This window comes from Mesoplodon bidens (assembly GCF_964165515.1).
Source record: "Mesoplodon bidens genome assembly, chromosome: 18".
In the NCBI taxonomy this organism is placed as follows: domain Eukaryota; kingdom Metazoa; phylum Chordata; class Mammalia; order Artiodactyla; family Ziphiidae; genus Mesoplodon; species Mesoplodon bidens.
This window is the reverse complement of record NC_138175.1, coordinates 5,680,830-5,701,767: the sequence shown is the minus strand read 5'-3', so window position 1 is coordinate 5,701,767 and position 20,938 is coordinate 5,680,830. Positions and strand designations below refer to the sequence as shown.

The 20,938-nt window shown below is 42.0% G+C and overlaps 1 protein-coding gene across 1 annotated transcript in view; it reads left to right on the top strand.

Annotated features, from left to right (window-relative positions):
- Positions 1–16,845, top strand: part of CDH13 (cadherin 13) — a 1,033,476-nt gene extending 1,016,631 nt beyond the window's left edge. Inside the window, exons 12-14 of the mRNA XM_081215776.1 lie at positions 4,138–4,371; positions 8,194–8,412; positions 15,328–16,845. Of these exons, the coding sequence (XP_081071902.1) occupies positions 4,138–4,371; positions 8,194–8,412; positions 15,328–15,335 (461 nt within the window). The 3' untranslated portion in view covers positions 15,336–16,845. The remainder of the gene's footprint in view (positions 1–4,137; positions 4,372–8,193; positions 8,413–15,327) is intronic.
- Positions 16,846–20,938: the final 4,093 nt, after the last annotated feature.

Genomic DNA, 20,938 nt, shown 5'->3' with positions numbered 1-20,938 from the left:
CCTATGTCTTTCAGAAACTATCACCTGCTTTTTAAACTTTTAATCTGCTCTTTGGGGTTTCCTAAGGTGCCCACCCCTTTGTCATTCTGCACTTTCACCTTGGGTAACCTAATTTGCTAGAAAGGTTTCGAAAGCATCTACATTGACAACTCCCTAATCGCTAAGTCAGCCCTGGCATGTCTCCCAGACTCTGAGCACTTCCATGTGGGTGCACTGAATTTGACGGGCTCGTAGCACAGTCAAAGCTGAGTTCATTGTCTTTCTACTCCCCACTACCTTCCGCTTTTCTCTGGCAGCCTCATCTGAGTGCCTCCTCAACAAGATGAGACATTTATTTGCTGTTCACACTGCCCATCATGACTCAATCTATTGCTGGTCTCCTTGCTTCCAGTGCCCACCATCTCCTGTCAATACCATAGTGTGTTTCTACAAATAAGTCAGATCAGGTTGTTCCACTGCCTTTCTGAAAAACTCCGGTGGCTTCGTGAGTCTGGAACATCAGTACAAGCAACTAGTTGTGACAGTCAAGGCCCCCTTGCCCAACCAGACATCTGTCTCCAGCCGCATCCCCTGGCCACCCCTCTGTATGCCCTGCAGTAGGGACAGCCCCCTGGTGGCAGCTGATGACAGTGTTGGCAAAACTCTTGGGAGCTGCAACAGTCCATTCCCCACTCACTTCCCAATGTCCCCTGGGAGGCTGTCACAAACCGTTTCTCATCACCTTCCCGGGTCTGAAGAGACCAGGCTTCCTGCCCACCCTCTTCAGCTGCAGCTGCATCTATAAACCTGCTGAAAAGCAGCTTGAAATTGGCTCCCCAGCAACAGGGCCTCCCTTCATTCGTGTTTTGGTCACGTGCCCCTTTCGTTTTGGCGTCACCTGCACAAGAGCCACCTTTGCCTACTCGTCCTTCTAGTGTCTATGTAAGTAATAAATTGCCCGGATCTGCAAAGGGCTCGTTGTTTCTTTATCAACGGACTCTGTCAGACCCTGCCTTGCCTTGCCCTTGACACCTGTACTCTGAGCTCAGACATTCACTCCCCTTCCAGCCCCCATGTGGTTCATAAATTGACTTTAAACTTAATGTACATTTAAAAAAATAAACATAGTACCAGATAAAATAAAATTAAGCTTGGAAATCTGGTTAAGTGCAAATGGGGATGGGTGGAAAAAAGGGAGCTAGACGTGGGCTTAGTCCTAGTGTACAAAATTAGAGTACTGTAATTCCAGAGGTGCATCAAACCCTTTTTGGAACAAGGCAAATCTGTATGCTTACTATTTGTGGCTTGGAAATTTGGCTCTAACTTTTCTCACAGAAAATTAGAAGCTATTAATGAATGGTTTGTCCCAAGAGCAAACCTCTAACGCATAGATGAGTAAAAATGAGTGTAGAGGAAGTTAAATAAAGCCATGCTGAGTCTTATTAAGATTAAACACCCTGTTCTTTAAGTGAAAGACATTACATAGGTGATTATAAGGACGTCTTAAAATAACATTCCCTAAAATGAAAAACATTTCAAGAAATAGCTGAAATATTGAAAAAAAAACAAGCCTTTAAAAATAAGGCCCAAAGATTATATTATGGTTGCTTAACTGCCCCAGTAGCCAGTTAGTGACTTCATTTCTCATAACGAACCTGCCTGCCTTTTTTTTTTTGCAGAGAATTATTGCATTTTTATTTAAAAATTTTTTTTGTTTAGAACATTAAGTTTATCTTTCTTGAAGATTTTTTTATCTTTATTGTAATATAGTTGATTTACAACATTGTGTTAATTTCAGGTGTACAGCAAAGTGATTCAGTTATTTATATATATACACACAGATATCGATATATTCTTTTATTTACTTATTTATTTATTTTTGGCTGCCTTGGGTCTTCGTTGCTGTGCAGGCTTTCTCTAGTTGCAGCGAGCGTGGGCTACTCTTTGTTGCAGCGCGCGGGCCTGTCATTGCAGTGGCTTCTCTTGTTGCGGAGCACGGGCTCTAGGCATGCAGGCTGCAGTCGTTGTGGCACGCGGATTCAGTAGTTGTGGCTCGCAGGCTGTAGAACACAGGCTCAGTAGTTGTGGCACACGGGCTTAGCTGCTCTGCGGCATGTGGGATCTCCTGGAGCAGGGCTCAAACCTGTGTCCCCTGCATTGGCAGGCGGATTCTTAACCACTGCGCCACCAGGAAGTCCCGATATATTCTTCTTTAGATTCTTTTCCATTGTAGGTTATTACAAGATATTGAGTATATTGATTACATTACAAGATATTGAGTATAGTACAAGACATTGAGAGATATATATATTTGTACATATATGTATATACATATATATATTCTTTTTTAGATTCTTTTCCATTATAGGTTCTTACAAATACTGAGAATAGTTCCCTGTGCTATACAGTAGGTCCTTGTTGGTTGTCTATTTTATGTATAGTAGTGGGTATCTATTAACCCCATACTCCTAATTTATCCCTCCTCACCCTTTCACCTTTGGTAACCACAATAACCGGCCTTTCTAAATCTGTCCTGTGCCCTGGGCCAGCCATGCCAGCTCCCAGGGGCACCACCAGCCATCCCAGACCCTTTATCACCCACAAGAGAAAACACTGGATTAGGTCTTCCTCTCGTAGTCAACCTCCCAGTCAGTGAAGAGGAATATTGCGTATGGAATATGGTCATCTCTCATGGAATTGCCATCCTGTCTACACTGCCAACATGCAAATACTTGGCTGTTTAGATAAAAGGTTTAATTCGGTAAGCAAGGATAAGTTCTGTTTCTCATCTCCATTCTTTGAGTGACTTTCAACGTGATGGTATGACATGTATGTTTAAAGCTTAGCATTCTAAAGGTGAAGTCTGAAGAATGTCAATCAAAAGTCTTACATATGATAAAAGGCTTTTCTTTTAGATTCCACATATAAGCGATATTATATGATATTTGTCTTTCTTTGTCTGGCTTACCTCACTTAGTATGATAATCTAAGTGCAATCCCACTCCTGGGCATATATCTGGAGAAGACTATAATTCAAAAAAATACATGCACCCCTATGTTCATAGCAGCACTACTTACAATAGCCAAGACATGGAAGCAGCCTAAGTGTCCATCAACAGATGAATGGATATAAGGGGGTAAACATCAGTTTTTACTTTCTAATATTATATCCAAATAATATTAAGTTTCACTTAGAAGTGAATATATACATGCAGGATGCTTTCCACTTTGCTTCAGTAACCCATAATTATTCAAAACCTAATGAATTAATGTCAGACTCCAGTTAAAATGACAATGTAGGAAAGTACTGTCTCCCAATATGGGTATAGGCCTCTAGAAATTAATAACTGGGAAAAAAAGGTCATAAAATCACATATAGGCATTCAACAAAAAAAAAGATCAAATCTCTTGCTAAGGGCATATGTCTCAAACAGGTTTCTTCATATCTGTGCCCCTCTCGCCTACCGCCCACCCCCCACCAAAACCATTTGATCTTGAACCTTTAAGTCTTGCTCTTTTGTGCTGCATGCATCAGTGCATCCTCCTGTTAGAAAGAGAACTCCATGCCACTCAATTATTTTTACTCAGTAGGCTTAGGGTTAGAATTTTAAATTTAAAAAAAAAAATCCAAAAAAATAACCAGATGAATGGATAAAGAAGATGTGGTATATAGATGCAATGGACCATTATTCAGCCATAAAAAAAAAAGAGTGAAATAATACCATTCGCAGCAACGTGGATGGACCTAGAGATCATACTAAAAAGCTTTTTTTTTTTTTTTTTTTTTTTTACGGTGTGCGGGCCTCTCACTGTTGTGGCCTCTCCCGTTGTGGAGCACAGGCTCCGGACGCGCAGGCTCAGCGGCCATGGCTCACGGGCCCAACCGCTCCGCAGCATGTGGGATCTTCCCGGACCGGGGCACGAACCCGCGTCCTGTGCATCGGCAGGCGGACTCTAAACCACTGCGCCACCAGGGAAGCCCCTGAAAAGCTTTTTAAACCACTAAACTTTATGCAAAGATGGAAGCTATCCCTGTTCGTCCTGTTTGAAACCTGGTGACAACAGTAAAGGCATCTGGCACATTGGGGAAAGGTACTGTGGACAGTGACTCCTGCATTGTACTGGTTGTGTGCTAACATCCGCCCCCTTTCTCTGTAGGCAACCCTCCCGCTACTGGCACTGGGACCTTGCTGATAACTCTGGAAGACGTGAATGACAACGCGCCCTTCATTTACCCCACGGTAGCGGAGGTCTGTGATGACGCCAAAAACCTCAGCGTAGTCATTTTGGGAGCTTCAGATAAGGATCTTCACCCAAATACAGATCCTTTCAAATTTGAAATCCATAAACCAACTGTTCCTGATAAAGTCTGGAAGATCTCCAAGATCAACAGTAAGTTCACCTAACATTCTGTAGTTATCTTTCAGCTTTGAAGCCTAGTTTCCCTGGCGTGGTTTCTGTTCCCAGCCTGTTCCTCCTCCTCTATGCTCTCGGGTATCCTCACATGGTTTGTTTCAAGCTATTCACACATTACAAATACTGACAATTTTCCTACCAGCACCTGTATACTATTTGTAAAAATATTGAATATCTGTTCCTTAGAAATGCAAACATGAAAGTTTTCTCTTGCGCTTCCTCTCTTTTCTATGCTGTACCTTGTATACTACACAGCCCATACTTTACACTCCACACCCACCCAGTCTTCAGCCTTCAAAAGCCAGGGGTCTTGGCTCAGCTGCCTCTCCTCTGTGTTTACCTTAATTACCTTAATTTTCACCAGCACTTTACAGAGATTTTCCATGCTATGCTTGCTTTCCTAAGAAGCACCAGTATGAGAACCTTCAGAAAGTCTTAACCTCTAATCCTCCAACTTCCATTTTATGCTGCAGATCTCAGAATTGACTTTCTAAAATGACCTTGACTTTGACTTTCGACTTTGATATCTTCTCCCATCTGTCCTGTCCCTCATTTATGAAACTTGGAAGCAATGTCCCTTTCTACCTGTCCCTGCACATGGACAGGTGGAATTTAAAATTTTAAATTTAAAACTTTATCATCTGCCTTATTAAGACTGAAATATCCATGTATTGAATTAACAAGTATCCCTGTATCACTACACCCCCTCCACCTCCCTCCCCATGGCTAATGTGAACTCACTACTAAGATCACCTTGCCTCGCAATAAGGCCCAAAACCGGAACTCACACATTATATACACTTTGCCATCAATAGCGAATTCATCCTGTGATTGACCCAGTCAGGGCTGGGCTCCCTGTTCTTACTTCAGCGGTACAGTTTTTGAGAGGGATGGGGAATTACCCATTTCATTAAGTTTTGAAAATGTATTGTACAGTCATACATAAAATTTTCTATTAAAAAATGTCACATGTATTGTTATGGCTTTATCTCATATCTCATTTTATTGTTGTCTTTCTCTTGTCATTGATTCTCTTTGCCTGTTTGTCTATTTTATTGCTGTTTAAAGAATGAATTTTGTTATACTGATTATTTTTAATTAAAACAGCCCTTCTCTTGTTTGAGGGGTTAGTGTTTTATTTGCTAGTTTTTGTGACTGTAGCTCATTTGAATAATCATCCCCAGTTCTTTCCAGCTGGAACTTTCTCATTTAAGAGTTCCTCCTCTCCTTGCGGGAGATCAGAGAATGTTCCTCATGTTAACCTTCCATTTCACTGGGGTAATCATCCACATTGGTTATTTCTGCTGCTGTAGACTTCTGGATGGGATAATACTTCTGTTTTTGTTTTAGGTCATCACACTCTTTTCCCTCCTGGTTTTACTTAATAGTTAAAATGCCTTCTCAATTCTTTTTCTTGTCCCAGAATTTTTTTCTGAATACTTAGCATTGTTTATGCCCAGAAAGGAACAGTTAAAAAAAAAAAAAAGGGACTTCCCTGGTGGCGCAGTGGTTAAGAATCCGCCTGCCAGTGCAGGGGACACGGGTTCGAGCCCTGGTCTGGGAAGATCCCACATGCCGCAGAGCAGCTAAGCCCGTGTGCCACAACTACTGAGCCTGCGCTCTAGAGGCCGCAAGCCACAACTACTGAGCCCACGTGCCGCAACTACTGAGCCCACATGCCACAACTACTGAAGCTTGCGTGCAAAGAGCCCATGCTCTGCAACAAGAGAAGTCACTGCAATGAGAAGCCCACGCACCACAATGAAGAGTAGACCCCGCTCAACACAACTAAGCCCACGCACAGCAACAAAGACCCAACACAGCCAAAAATAAATTAATTAATTTAAAAAAAAAAAGAATCCGCCTGCCAGTGTAGGAAACACGGGTTCGAGCCCTGGTCCAGGAAGATCCCACATGCCGCAGAGCAACTAAGCCTGTGCGCCACAACTACTGAGCCTGCACTCTAGAGCCCGTGACCCACAACTAGTGAGCCCGCATGCCACAACTACTGAAGCCCATGTGCCTAGAGCCCATGCTCTGCAACAAGAGAAGCCACCACAATGAGAAGCCCATGCACCACAATGAAGAGTAGCCCCCGGTCAACACAATTAGAGAAAGCCCATGTGCAGCAATGAAGACCTAATGCAGCCAAAAATAAATAAATAAATTTATTTATTTATTTATTAAAAAAAAAATCCGTAGTCATCTGAGTGATTGAAAAGCAAATAGCCCAAGGCCAAAAACAGTGCCAGGTGGGGGTCCACTTTTGAGTGCTGCCCAGTGGCCTGGGTAACTGCAGAGAGTCCCACCAAACGTGGGCTTAAAGATCCAGTCTCCAAGTTGTGCGTTGTGTTACGGATTCCCTCCCAAACCTAGGCGTGCAGGCTGAGGCCTGATAGAGACTAGACTATAGAACCCATCCCCATAGCAACACAGGGGGACCTACCCACCCAAAGAGTAAGTGGATTTTTCAGAACTACAATGAGGTGTCACCTCACACCGGTTAGAATGGGCATCATCAGAAAATCTACAAACAACAAATGCTGGAGAGAGTATGGAGAAAAGGGAACCCTCTTGCACTGTTGGTGGGAATGTAAATTGATACAGCCACTATGGAGAACAGTATGGAGGTTCCTTAAAAAACTAAAACTAGAATTACCATGTGACCTAGCAATCCCACTACTGGGCATATACCCAGAGAAAACCATAATTCAAAAAGTCACATGCACCCCAATGTTCATTGCAGCACTATTTACAATGGCCAGGTCATGGAAGCAACCTGAATGCTCATCGACAGACGAATGGATAAAGAATATGTGATACGTATATAAAATGGAATATAACTCAGCCATAAAAAGGAACAAAATTGGGACATTTGTAGAGACATGGATGGACCTAGAGACTGTCATACAGAGTGAAGTAAGTCAGAAAGAGAAAAACAAATGTCGTGTATTAACGCATACATGTGGAACCTAGAAAAATGGTACAGATGAACCGGTTTGCAGGGCAGAAATAGAGACACAGATGTAGAGAACAAACGTATGGACACCAAGGGGGGGAAGCGGTGCGGGGGTGTGGTGGTGGGATGAATTGGGAGATTGGGATCGACATAAATACACTAATATGAATAAAATAGATAACTAATAAGAACCTGCTGTATGAAAAATAAATAAAAATTTTAAAAAAAGAGTGAGTGGATTTTTGTTATTGTTGTTCAAAAAATGTATTTTGATGATTTGAATTTGTATTCTTACATAAAAATGCTCTAAGCTGACAATTTCCTTTTTTTCTTTTTTTCCCAGCTTTAATGACCTTTAATTGACAAATAAAAATTGTATATATTTAAGATGTACAATGTGACAATTCGAGCGTGGATTTTTACATTATTTCTTCTAAATGTTGAATGTGATCTTTGTGAAGATGGCTTTATCAGTATAATAAATTTTCAGGGAGGAGTTCTTGGTACTCAATCATCTTCACAAAGTGGGTCCTCTTGAAATTGATTATAATAGCCTTGAACCATAGAACTCCTCAATGCTAGAAGTGTTTTATCTGGCACTTCCTGGTATGGTGTGGTGGCCACCAGCCATGTGTGGTTGCCAGAAACTTGAGATGTGACTTCTGCAACTGAAGAAGTGAATCTTTATTTTTATTTGATGTTAATGGATTTATATTGAAGCACTCTTCTAGTTAAATGAATAAACTGCCTGTTTTGTGTGGGTTTAGTGGCTGAAACTCCACTCTTTTATTTGGAAAGGTCCAGCCCTCTCTCATGAAGGCCTCCCTTTGTCTTCATAGATACACACGCCCTGGTAAGCCTTCTTCAAAATCTGAACAAAGCAAATTACCACCTGCCCATCATGGTGACAGATTCAGGGAAACCACCCATGACGAACATCACAGACCTCAGGGTACAAGTGTGTTCCTGCAAGAATTCCAAAGTGGACTGCAACACGGCAGGGGCCCCGCACTTCAGCGCAACCGCAGTCCTGCTCCTGTCTTTCTTCAGCTTAGCTCGTAAGTTGACCAAACTCCAGTGCATGCACAGTACAAAAACGTAACTTCACCAAAGCTATTGTTTTTCCATATATCGTTCCCAAAAAATTTATCCCAGAGGAAACATTCATGTTTAGTTTATGTCGGTGTAACAGAGTGTTACCTGTAAAAGTGCTCTGACTAATGGTGAAAGGCACCTTCACATCCCCCTGCCCACTAATGTGAGGAACGGTACAAAGGCACCCAAGGCCGTCCTACAGAGCAGGTGGTAAGAAACTTCCTGCAGATGCACCTGAACCTGAGCTCATACAAATGTGCCCAGATTGCTTAACTGGTCTACTAGGGCCCTGTTCCTCTCTGCATTGTGCGGAATTATCTTTAATGAGGTTAAAGGAGATTCCATACCTTTTTAAGAAGAGTCATGAGAATGCATGGAGAGAGCTTGAGGCCATAGGAAAAGAGAGAAATGCATAACTCACACATTTTTTCACTGACCAGTACTTAGTCATGACTATGACATAATGAAGCATTATTTTAAACAAATGAATTATTATGCCGAATAATGTGAGCATGAAATGAATAGATACGTGCGTCAGATATTTCCTATTTATGGCATACTAGTCCAATTTTAACCTTAGAAATTATTCACATATAGCTAATGCCATTCAAAAGCCTTTGGGACCTCAGTATTTACATTTTGAGAAGGTTATTTGTGTTGTTGTGAATTAGGAGGTTGAGAAATTGATGATTAGAAAATAAAGAAGTTATTGTATCCTGGTGACAGTGGTGAGTGGAGTCAACAGGAAGTCACACATTCCAACGTCAGACACTTACAGCTGTGCTGAGCCAGAGTCCTGGGCGTAGAACTAAAGAGGAGACCTTACAGTGAGGAGTGTCTCGTTGGATGGATGGGTGGATGGGTTGATGGGTGGGTGGATGGGTGGAGCAAGGGAGGTGGGGAGAAAGGAAGGGAGGGAGGGAGGGAGGGAAGAAATATATATTCCTCTCTCTTTCATTCTTGTATTCTCTTTCTTTTTCTTTTTCTCTCTTTTTTTTGGTATAAATTTATTTATTTATTTATTTATGGCTGTGTTGGGTCTTCGTTTCTGTGCAAGGGCTTTCTCTAGTTGCAGCAAGCGGGGGCCACTCTTCATCGCGGCGCGCAGGCCTCTCACTGTCGCGGCCTCTCCTGTTGCGGAGCACAGTCTCCAGACGTGCAGGCTCAGTAGTTGTGGCTCACGGGCTTAGTTGTTCCACGGCATGTGGGATCCTCCCGGACCAGGGCTCGAACCTGTGTCCCCTGCATTGGCAGGCGGATTCTCAACCACTGCGCCACCAGGGAAGCCCCACTCTCTCTCTTTCTTTCTTTCTTCCTTCCTTCCTTCCTTTCTTTCTTTTTTTCTTTCTTTCTCCTTCCTTCCTTCCTTCCTTCTTCCTTTTTCTTCAAGGTATAAAATATTACAGATGAAGCTGAAATCCCCTATGTTCCTCTCCCTAGTTTCATTTCCTGTTCTCTCTCCCCAGAGACAATAGCTATCATGAGCTAGAGTGTGTGTGGACATTGTTTTATACTGTTACTACACACACACACACACACACACACACACGCACACCCCACATATAGTTCTACTTTGTGCAGTTTGTCAAACTTGATCTAATCCATATTATATTGAGCCTGATGTTCTGCAACTCGCTTTTCTTCCTCTCCACGTTACATTTCCAAGCTCCATCTATGTTGCTCTAGTTCAGGGGTCGGCAAACTTTTTTCATCAAGGGTCAGGTGGCAAATATTTTGGACTCTGTGGGCCACATCAGGGCTCTGTCACATATTCTTTTTTATGGCTTTTTTGTTTCTGTCATCTGTGTTTTACTACCTTTAAAAGTGTGAAACTGTTCTTAATTTGAGAGCCATATAAACACACTATGGTGCACCAGCCAGGTACCCCTGCTCTGGTTCATTCACTTTAACTGCTCAAGAGCATCCCATCCCACCCCATCACAGGAATTAGGCACAGTGTATTCCCCTATCAACAGACGCATGTGGATTATTTAGTGTCCTGCTCTGACCAACTAACTCTACTGCAGTAAACCTCTGGAATGTTTTCCATGAGCTTCTCAAATGAGCGCTGGACAGACAGCGAGCCCAGCACTGGGTCTGTGTTCTGAGACCCATTGGAGTTCACATATAGCAGAGTCTGGGTAAACTAGAGGGCAGTACTTCCAGGGTGATTGTACAGAAATAAGAATGCTGCATGTGTGCATGTGTGTGTGTGTGTGTGTGTACACAGATGGAGAAGATAGCTGAGTAGCCACTCACACGTCACCCTCTATAAATACAATTACACAACATCAAAGCCTGACTCTTGATGAACCAAGGCTCTGCAGGACCCTGCTCATTTATCAGCACCTCTAGATGGCCAGGGAGGTTTTTAAATGGAGACTTCCTACTGCTGATTGTTGAAATACGGACTCCCAGGCCCATCCAGCCCATGGAACCAACATCCCAAGAGACAGTGGCCTCCAGCACACACACCGAGTGTTTGTATATTTTCACACAATATATTTTATGATAATACACATGCCTGCTACTCCAAATCTATGTATTAAATATTTGTAAGATGTAATCTGTCTGTTTAGATTAAAAGGAATATAAATAGCCATGGCAGTATTTGCTTCCTCCCAACAAGGGATTTTCTTGTTCGCCCTACTTTGGAGACCCCTGACCTACAGGCATCAGTAATGAGCAGGTTCCCAAGGATGGCTCACTTCTCATCTCTGCCAGCTGAGCTCGTGGATCACAGTTAATCCTGATAACTCCTAAAGAACTCATGTTCATTTTATATTCAAAATAGTATCATTGAGAGAAGACAGATGCATGCATTCTGTGTTTGAGATATCAGTTGTGCTTTCTGTTGTCACCTAAATGGAGAGCCACCTGGTTATCCCACTGCAGGTGAGGGCACCTGAGATCAGGCCAAAATCATCCTCAGAAAGGAGCCCTGAATCTCCCTACACAGCTGGAAAGGTACTCAGTTGACCCTCCCATGTTTTGCACCACAAGACATGTAGTTTCAGCCCCCAAAGTAGTTAAGAATAGGTGTCATCACCCATCTGTCTGGCTTCAAAACGAACCTAAGTCTGGCCTTATATCAGAGGTATAAGATTATTTAATAATGTTCATTTGAACCTTAGAGATGCCTCTGCTAAATATAATGGTTCCTGTTTTATTATAGACCTAGTCCAAATTGTTCTTCCTAACAGGAAAAGAATGAAACTAATCATGCAGGCATGTGAGGAATAAGTAACCATGGCTGTCCTATGGCTCAGACTCTCTCCTAAGAGCAAGGTCCAAGTGGCTGACCCACCTGTGCAGCTGTTAACGTGACAGTGGCAAGAGGGCACACAGAAATGGGCCTAAAACATTAAGCGAGGTGTGGGGCGTGGGCCCGAAGAGCACTGAAATTAGGTTGTAAGGTGGAAGAGCAAGGTGACGTCCCCACCCAGACATTGTCCTTGAATGGATTTAGGGATGTGGTAGAATCTGGTTTTTGGTTTCGGTTTTTTTTATTTTATTTTATTTATGTTTTTATACAGCAGGTTCTTATTATCCATTTTATACATATTAGTGTATATGTCAATCCCAATCTAGAATCTGTTTGACGTTTCTTTAAAGCAGTGGTTGTCAAACTACAGCCCGAGGGCCAAATAAAGCCACTTCCTGCTTTTAAGGTTTGATTAGAACACAGCAGGTCCATTTATACACTGTCTGTGGCTGCTTTCTGCCACCACCGCAGAAAGAGCTGAGTGGTTGCCCCTGAGACCCTTGGGCCCGAAAAGCCGAAAACATTTTTACTGTCTGGCTCTTGGCAGAAAAAGTGTGTCAATGCCTTCTTTAAGGCCTTGTTCATAAACTGCAGGGGTCCCATCATCCAACATGGGAAGAGAAAATGGGTTTTCCTCCTGCTCTCAAACAACATTCTGATCCAAGTAGACTAGCATTAACGAAACACCCCATGTTCTGTGGCTTTTCTCTTTATTTCTGTCATTGCCCTGATGGTTTTATCCCACTCTGTAGATGAGACACTGATGCTCAGAAAGGGCCCATGGAGGCCGGTGTTCGTCATTAGACTGCCTCCCTTGTGGAAAAAGATAATAACATTTCAGTTTATTACAATACCATAGGTGGCTTTATTGCATCTGAGAGTTGAACTGAGAGATACACACTTCCTTCTTTGACATCTAAAAGTAAAGGAAGTAAAACTACTGACATTGAAAGTAATAGAAAATGTAAATGAAATTATTTTCACTGCCAATTTTGTTGTTTAAATTATGTGTTGATGACATTGAGGAGATGCGTAATTCTCCCCCAAGACCCTCCCAAGGACGCAAGCTGGCATCTCCATTAGGGTTTTTGTAGGGCTCTGTGTGGTGTGACAAGGCAAGTTCAAGGAAGAATACTGTGCTGAAACCTTCCTGAACATTGTTTTAGGCCTAATTAATCAGCAAGAGCAAGAATATAAAAGGACAGATCAGGTGAACCATTTGAACAAGTACCAAAATTAAATGTCTCTATGTTGGAAAGGAGAGGGCATTGAATTGTAATCTTGATCACAATGAAGAAGTTTAAAGAGGTGACCAAGAAGCAAAAACAGCCACTGGAAATACTTTTCATTCTAATGCTTTTTATTGAGGTATTACTTTCATTCCATAAAATTCACCTATTTTAAGGGTACAGTTTGATGAACTTTGGTAAAGTGTAGCCACTCCACAATCAAGATGCAGTTTCCTTGTATCCCTTTGCTATTGATCCCCTCCCCCCAATCCAGACTCTCAGTGATCTGCCTTCTCTTACTAGTTTCTTGCCTTTTCTAGAATTTTCTACAAATGAAATCATACAGTCCATGTCGTTGAGTGTGTTAATATTTTGTTCCTTTTCATTGTGAAATATGTTATGGGCGGAGGCAGGGCCTGGCAGCACCGAGCCCAAGTAGAGCAGGCTGTGCTCTGCCTGCAGACAGAGCCGATCCCCCCAAGGAGTACAAGCTCATGGACAAGGACAGTCGACCTCCGACCTCGCACATGCACCGCTGAAAACATTACATAATCATGGACTATTTCATGTAATCAACTCAACTGTCACAGGAGATAGGTTATAGTCTAAGTTGACAAAAAGGGATTGGAGAGTTTCAAATGTAGTCGATCTTATTCAGCCAAAATTTTTTTTCCTATTTTTCTCAATGACCAAAATGATTATTTTAAGTTATTGATCTCACACAGGAAAATATTTTTAAATGAAATTAGTGATGCCATTTAATATGTTCTTTTCCAGTCTTTCTTCAAATATAGGTGAATCTGAAGGATATAGTTTACTGCAGCCCAGGTAACCAAAGAGTTTACGGCGATGGTAGCAAGGGCAATGAAAAATTCAACTGAAAAAAAGGCAATTAAATGAGTTCAGACGACTCCTAACCCCAAAGGAATTCATTTGTCAAGCAATATAAAGATCCCTAGGTGTAGAAAATAATGAAAACTTGCATCTCAATTAGCATGTTCATTTCCATGGCCCTTTCTGTTAAAACAGCTTTCACCCTTAACTTTCTCAATATCGTCTTTTTTAGACTTGAGTCACATTACAAACACTTTTTATCTAAAATTTGGAGCAGCAGCTCTACATTTTCCAAACAGATACGTGACTGCTTTAAACTCTAAAATCAATGGCATGCAGAATAGGTTCATACTGAGCCACCCCTTAACCCACGGTTCCCCAACCTCCGGGCTGCGGACCGGACCAGCACCGGTCCGGGGCCTGTTAGGAATCGGGCCGCAAGACAGGATGTGAGCGGCGGGCGGGCGGGCGAAGCTTCATCTGCGGCTCCCCATCGCTCACGTTACCGCCTGAACCGTCGCCCCCGGCCCCCAGTCTGTGGAAAAATGGTCTTCCACGAAACTGGTCCCTGGTGCCAAAAAGGCTGGGGACCGCTGCCTTAACAGATTTAGAATGAAAAGCCCTAAGCTTTACAGAATAACCCATTATATTCCAGCCTTCAGTTCATTCCAGAATAAACTATACTTGCATTGTGGGTTGACCTTTTATACATTTTTCTTTCTTTGTAACACGAGTTCTTAGTGGTACCATTTCCCTGTACATTTCCAAGATATAATAATAATTAAGCAAAAATGGCAGAGAACTGAGCTATTTCCATTCATACTATCATCAGGCAGAGTAGAAGTCCCTCAGCTGGTGTAAAACCTAGAGAATAAGCACAGTCTGGCAACCTCAGTAAACTTTGATGCAGGCCACAAAGATGTAGGAAGGGGCCACAACCAAACCCAGGTGGCCTCTGAGAGCTGGAAAGGGAAGGGGTGGCTACCTTCTCAGAGCCTCCAAAAGGAACACAGCTCTACCAGCACCTTGACTTTAGCCCCATAAGAATTCTGACCTCCAGAGTGTAAGAGAATAAATTTGTGTGGTTTTAAGCCACTGAGTTTGTGGTCATTTGTTACAGCAAGCATCAGAAATTTATACACCATCTGTGGAGAACCACCACTAACTATCTTGCTCTTCTGTGTGACCAAAAAAAAAATATCTGGGATGATCGTCAATTTCTAAGCTACCAAGTAGGCTTGTCTATAAAATAGCCAGGCTCTGGGCTGCCTGCAGGAGATAGGGCTCAATGAAGCAGCAGTAGTGGCTGCGGCTGGTCTGAGATGAGGTGTCTGGCGTTCATGTTTTCAGAGGAGTCCAGCTTTTTAAGACGTAAACCAGTGGAACAATTCATTCTCTCTTCAAACGTTATGCTTAGGGGAAAAAAAAAACCTGCAATATTTATAAATGCATTTATTATAGCTTGTCAGTCATGTATCTAGTATTTAGCTAAAATGTTTTGAGTAGAGTTGTTATATTTCTTGACTTGACTCTGAATCTTTTCCATTCAGGTCTGTGAGAACTCCTGACATCTGAAGCTTGACTACCAAGTTTCCATAGCAACAGGAAAAAAAGACAAAAAAAATCCAGATCTGAAGATTGCAGTTTACAGCTCTCAAACTTCACAACTAGGCCTCAATTGTTGCAGATTTTTGTTTTCTTTGCAATTTTCATTTAGTCTGTACTTCACCATTTTGACAGCATCTCCCTTTCTCCTTTAATTAATGGAATCCTCTGAATTTTCCCTGAGTGTTTAAAGATCATGGCATAGAACTTGACCTTCTGGGAGGAGGAACAGTGACAACTCTTCCTGATGTGTTGCCATGTTGCTAGTCAGCACTCCACACATCCAGTTTGGTCTGTGGGTTAGTATTTGTATATGTATGTGTATCTATACGTGTATATACCCAGTATTTATAGAGACAGACTCTACAGGAGAAGCTTGGTTTTGGTATGTCACCCTTCCTTGAGAGGCTGAGCAAAGCAGGGGTGGAAGCTATAGCAGCCGACCCCACCAGGGCCTCAGCATCAGGTTCAGCACTAGGGCGGACCACAGAGCTGCCGCCTCTCCACCAGCCCACCAGCCAGGCAGGTCCGCAGAGGGGGAGAGCAGAGACGGAGCCCTTTCTCTTTAGAGTGAGGACGACGAGCAGTTTTCACTGCCATCCTGTGTGGTGATGAGCCCGAGCGAGAGAGGTGAGGAGCAGAGCCGGACGTTTCATCATCACACGCATGGGCGTCTCTGCACCCGCGGTGGTAGCCGTCCAGAACCCACATTCCCAGTGGGTCTTCTGGGGGCCCGGGTCATGACAGAGAATCTCGCCCTCCCCGGCATGTGTACAACAGCCAGTGTCATCGTGGAGGTCATACATGCATCCGAAGAGGTCATCAGGTACCACGTGTATACATATATCTGCCCACATGTACAGACAGACATTTATGCACATACACACCGTTCGTTTCATACATACATGCATACAATAGAGTAAATACAGGTAGTTTTAAAAGTACCCTTTTGTGTGAATCGACGACCGTCGTTTGCAAAACTGAAAATAAAAGATGTTCATTATGTATGAAAAGTAATTGACTTTTATTCTGTGAGCATGTAAAAGTAAGGAGATTAGTGCTTGTACTGAGATTATCTTCTTGTTGATAAACTGTAACTGAACCATCAAAGCTCACACCAAATTTTTCTAGCAGATAAAACTAGTGACAGCCTGTGGCTTTTTCTTAGAGCTCACCATGACCTAGGGTCAGGTAAGTGTCTTAGCATATTTTAATGCAGTTGCTTACTAAAGGTTTTAACCACACGCGCGCACACGCTTTCTTATGCAATCTCTGTTTGCACTTGTGCTTTTCAGTTCACCTTCTGTAGGAACTAGAAGTCATATGTTGTCTTTATTGTAGTGAAATTATGCAGATAGAGTTCCATATATATTGTATTTGTTTTGATAGTAAATCTTTTTGGAGCATATAGAATGCAGAGACTTTTTTCATTAAAATAAATGGGTGTTGGTGGTTAAAACTGCTGGACAGTAGCTTTTCTCTGATTTCTATGTTGTGTCTGATGTCACTGTTGCTGGGTCTGGCCTAGTGCAAGGTCACCTTTTTGGCTGGCCGTTTGGGTCCCCTGACGTCTCCTGTTAAGTGGGTAAGTCTGTAAAGCCAGAAGCCCCCACCAGTGCACAGAGCAGGCTCGGGGGCAGGGGGTCCAAGCCTGCACAGTCACACTTTACCAGATTTCGTCTTCTGGCTTCACAGGACGCAGCCTTGTGTCTCCCTGGTGGACCTCGCTCCCCTCTTCCCGTAAGGCGGGGGGAGGGCTCAACCTGGAACACACCTGGGAACACCCTCAGACGGCAGCCTGGCTCAAAGGCTAGCTAACTAAGCATGAGAAATCTCGCCCTCTTCCATGAGCCGGGGCCCTCCGTGGGGAGGAATACAGACCTCGAGTGACCCATCCACTCAAGTATGCAAGTGTAAGATTCGCCTTTTTCTCTCAAGCCCACAGGCTCTCCTGCACTTTACCAATCAAGCTGGTAGCTCAACTTAGCTGAGAACACAGAGAAATCAAGAGTATAGGGCACACTTCATCAACAAGCAGGATGAGCCTTAATTATCCCCTATTTAAGTATATTCCCTGTCCCCAGAGTTCTTATCAGGACAAGATATTTCTATCATGTTGTTCTTTCTAATCCCTTCAACAACAACAAAATAGCCCAATTCTTAGAAGCCAAAGTGGTAGCGTTTCCTGAATCATAGGGTGTTTTTAACTTGCTAGAATACATTTACATTGTTTACTGAAACCAAAGGTAGAATCAAAACATTATTTCACAGTTACCACTGCATTTTATTTTAGTCCAGGTTATTGAAAAAAAAAAAAAGAGCCAGAAACTGCTTTCCCATTACTGAGCACAAGATTGAGGATTTTAGTTTCATTGAATGAACAGTCACACCTTCTTTTTATTAGTGTACTGATCACCTTAGCTAATGAAAAATTACATTTTCTCCCCATTTGACATAGTATTTCAGATGATTTGTTTTACTAAGCACATGTGAACATTTTCTAATTTCTGTAAAAGTCACCTTCACTGCTGCCAGTTCTCTCCAAGTGGACATCATTTCAGGTAGATGCACCTGCCCTGAGACTCCAGCAACACCTGCAGATCTGAACATCTTAACAAAATAAATCCAGCTACGTTTCATGGTAAGTATCACCTGGTATCAAATAAGACTTTGATTCTTAAAGAACATTTTTAGAAATTTTGGTGACTCATTCCAGATTTTCAAAAGGACATTTTAAGCAGTCCGATAAATGGAATAACCATCTACCATGGAACTCTCAAAGTCGCTCAGATTGCATTTTATCGAAAATGAATACATTGATCTTAAGATTGGCAACTAAAAAATTGTTACCAACACCATGTTTGATGCTGGGTTTAGTGCAATTCTACCTGCACACAAGCTCTCCAGGTGATTCTGAAGAAAAGGGTCTACAGTTGTCCTGGTGTGTGTGAACAGGGTACAAAAATGCAATTAATAATAATAGTTTACATGTATTGATTACTGATTATGTGCCCACACTATAAAATCCTTTATACTTATTAACTCGTTGAATCCTTACCACAGCCGTGTGAGGCAGTGCCATTATCTTCCCCAACTTACACATAAAGCTGAGGCTCAGGAAAATCAAACAGCTTGCCCAAGGTAAGTGGTCTTCAGAACCAGAAGCCAGGCCACGTGGCTCCAGGGCTCATGCTGTCCCCACTATATCCCGTGCCACCCCCAACTCTCAGACACAGTGTCTACTTCAGACCAGAAAGCCCTGGTCTGAAGCCTCAATTAGCATCACTATCTATCCAGACCAACTAAACAGACCTTCTACTACTTCTTAGTTCTAAGAACTTTATTAACACTATTCTAAATTAATATTGGGGGCTTCCCTGGTGGCGCAGTGGTTGAGAGTCCGCCTGCCGATGCAGGGGACACGGGTTCGTGCCCCGGTCTGGGAAGATCCCACATGCCGCAGAGCGGCTAGGCCCGTGAGCCATGGCTGCTGAGCCTGCGCGTCCGGAGCCTGTGCTCTGCAAGGGGAGAGGCCACAACAGTGAGAGGCCCGCCTACCGCAAAAAAAAAAAATAAAAAAATAAAAAAAATAAAAATAAATTAATATTGGAACCTTAGAAATTTTTCCTGTACAAGATATCATTTTCTTAAGTATTTCCTCCCTTCCCTTCTATGGCTTGTCAGGTCCAGGAGGGGAGTCTACCAGATGAATCAGAGATCTCAGTTATCCAAAAGTTAACTCCTGTCCTCCCAAGTAGCCGGTCACTACCCAACCAACTGAGCGGAGGGAAAGCTAAGGGAGGAAGTCACGCGGGGTCTTCAAGAGCTTGTTCTGTGCTTGGCTACAGACAAATTCTGAAGGATCTCCAAGCAGTTTCTGATTTTGAAGATGGAGCATATTAACCTATTCACGTGTAGTTGACTTAACCAGGAGTCAACAGATAAATCACACCAAGGAGAAAAAAAATCACACCAAGAGAAAGGTGAGCCGTGAGAAAGACTGAACTTCCTTTTCCATTTAACTACTAAAGAATAGTAATAGTAATAATATAATAATGATCTGGCCCCGCCTTTCACCAAGATGATACATCCCACCTTCTCTCCTCATCTGGCTGTTGAGATTTGGAACCTCTCATAATGCGATGATAAAGTGCTTTCATAATGGTTCATCTAAGGCAATTAACAATCCTTTTGCTATGTATAATGTGTTACCCTTATTGTATTTCCTACTGCTAATGGAATAGCCCACTACTGGAAAAATTCTCTAGTTTTGACTATGTTTCTAGAAAAGCATATATGAAATATGTAGAGACAGAAAAAAATGGTGGGACTGAATGTGTGAACAAGGATTTCAGATAAGTACTTTAATTCTATAAATTAAGAATAAGTCTGTGATTTAAGCAGAAGTCATTTAGATATTCATCAAATTCGGGAGACAGAAAAGCCTCTTCCTATTACTCACGCTGCAGCACTATCAGAACGTTAATCGTTGGAGGGTTGCTGAGCTTGATACGCCTTTGAAATTTTGTTTGGTCCCAAGTGCTTGCTGGTCGGTAGGGATACTGTGAGAAGCAACCGGTGTAGTAAAACCACAGTAATTATCACTATGAAGCTACGAAACCTTTGAGAAAGTGGTTCAGAGAAGCCCTGTAAGAAGTATATGCTGAAAATGTCCATTTTCTGCTATTTTTTTAAAGCCTTTCCTTTAGAAAATAAAGTCATTCAGCATTCAGTCATTATTAAAGAATTGAAAATGAAGGCTATATGAAAAAGTTTTTGTGTTGTCATGCACATATCAACACTATTCTCATGTTAAATATTATTTATTCCCCCAAGATACAAATTTTCAGAAATTAAAAAAAAATTTTTTTCATAAATGCTCAAAAAGGATAAAAGTTAAAAAATTTTTTCATTCTATTTTGGATACAGTACTTTTGGGCCCTAGTTACTGAATTGCTTATAGTTTCTGAGCTGTAAATTAACATTTGATTTACTTTGTAGTTACCATGAAATTTGTAACTTGCTTGTGAAATAGCCAAATAAAGGTGACTGGGATTTTTAATGTGTGTACCTGGTCTTAGACCAGCTTTAGTACAGTTTAAACACAGTGACAAAGCAAAGGTGTATTTTTTCAAATGGTGCTCTGGTTGGCCTATAATATTTAAAGACAAAAAGTAAAACTAAGTGCTGCCTGCCTAATAACTAACTCTTTTCTTCTTTCATAACCGTCAAATCCTTCTGACTTGGAAAAAGCATATAGATGATTGCTAGATAGATAAATAATACATAGAAAGATACACAGACAGAGAGAGATACAGAATGAAATAGAGAGAGAAATAGATACAGGATAGATAGACATCAAGAAGTTTACTTAATTAAGATCCTTAACAAAAAAGAGGAAGGGGGGAAGGATGCTAATACTTTATAAGTGCCTCCTATGGGCGAGCTTTTTACACACTGATGTATGTGTATTTACATATTATACATTTTATATGTAACATATAACTGTATATATAATTTATATAATTCACGGACTGTTGAAACAGAGATTATCTC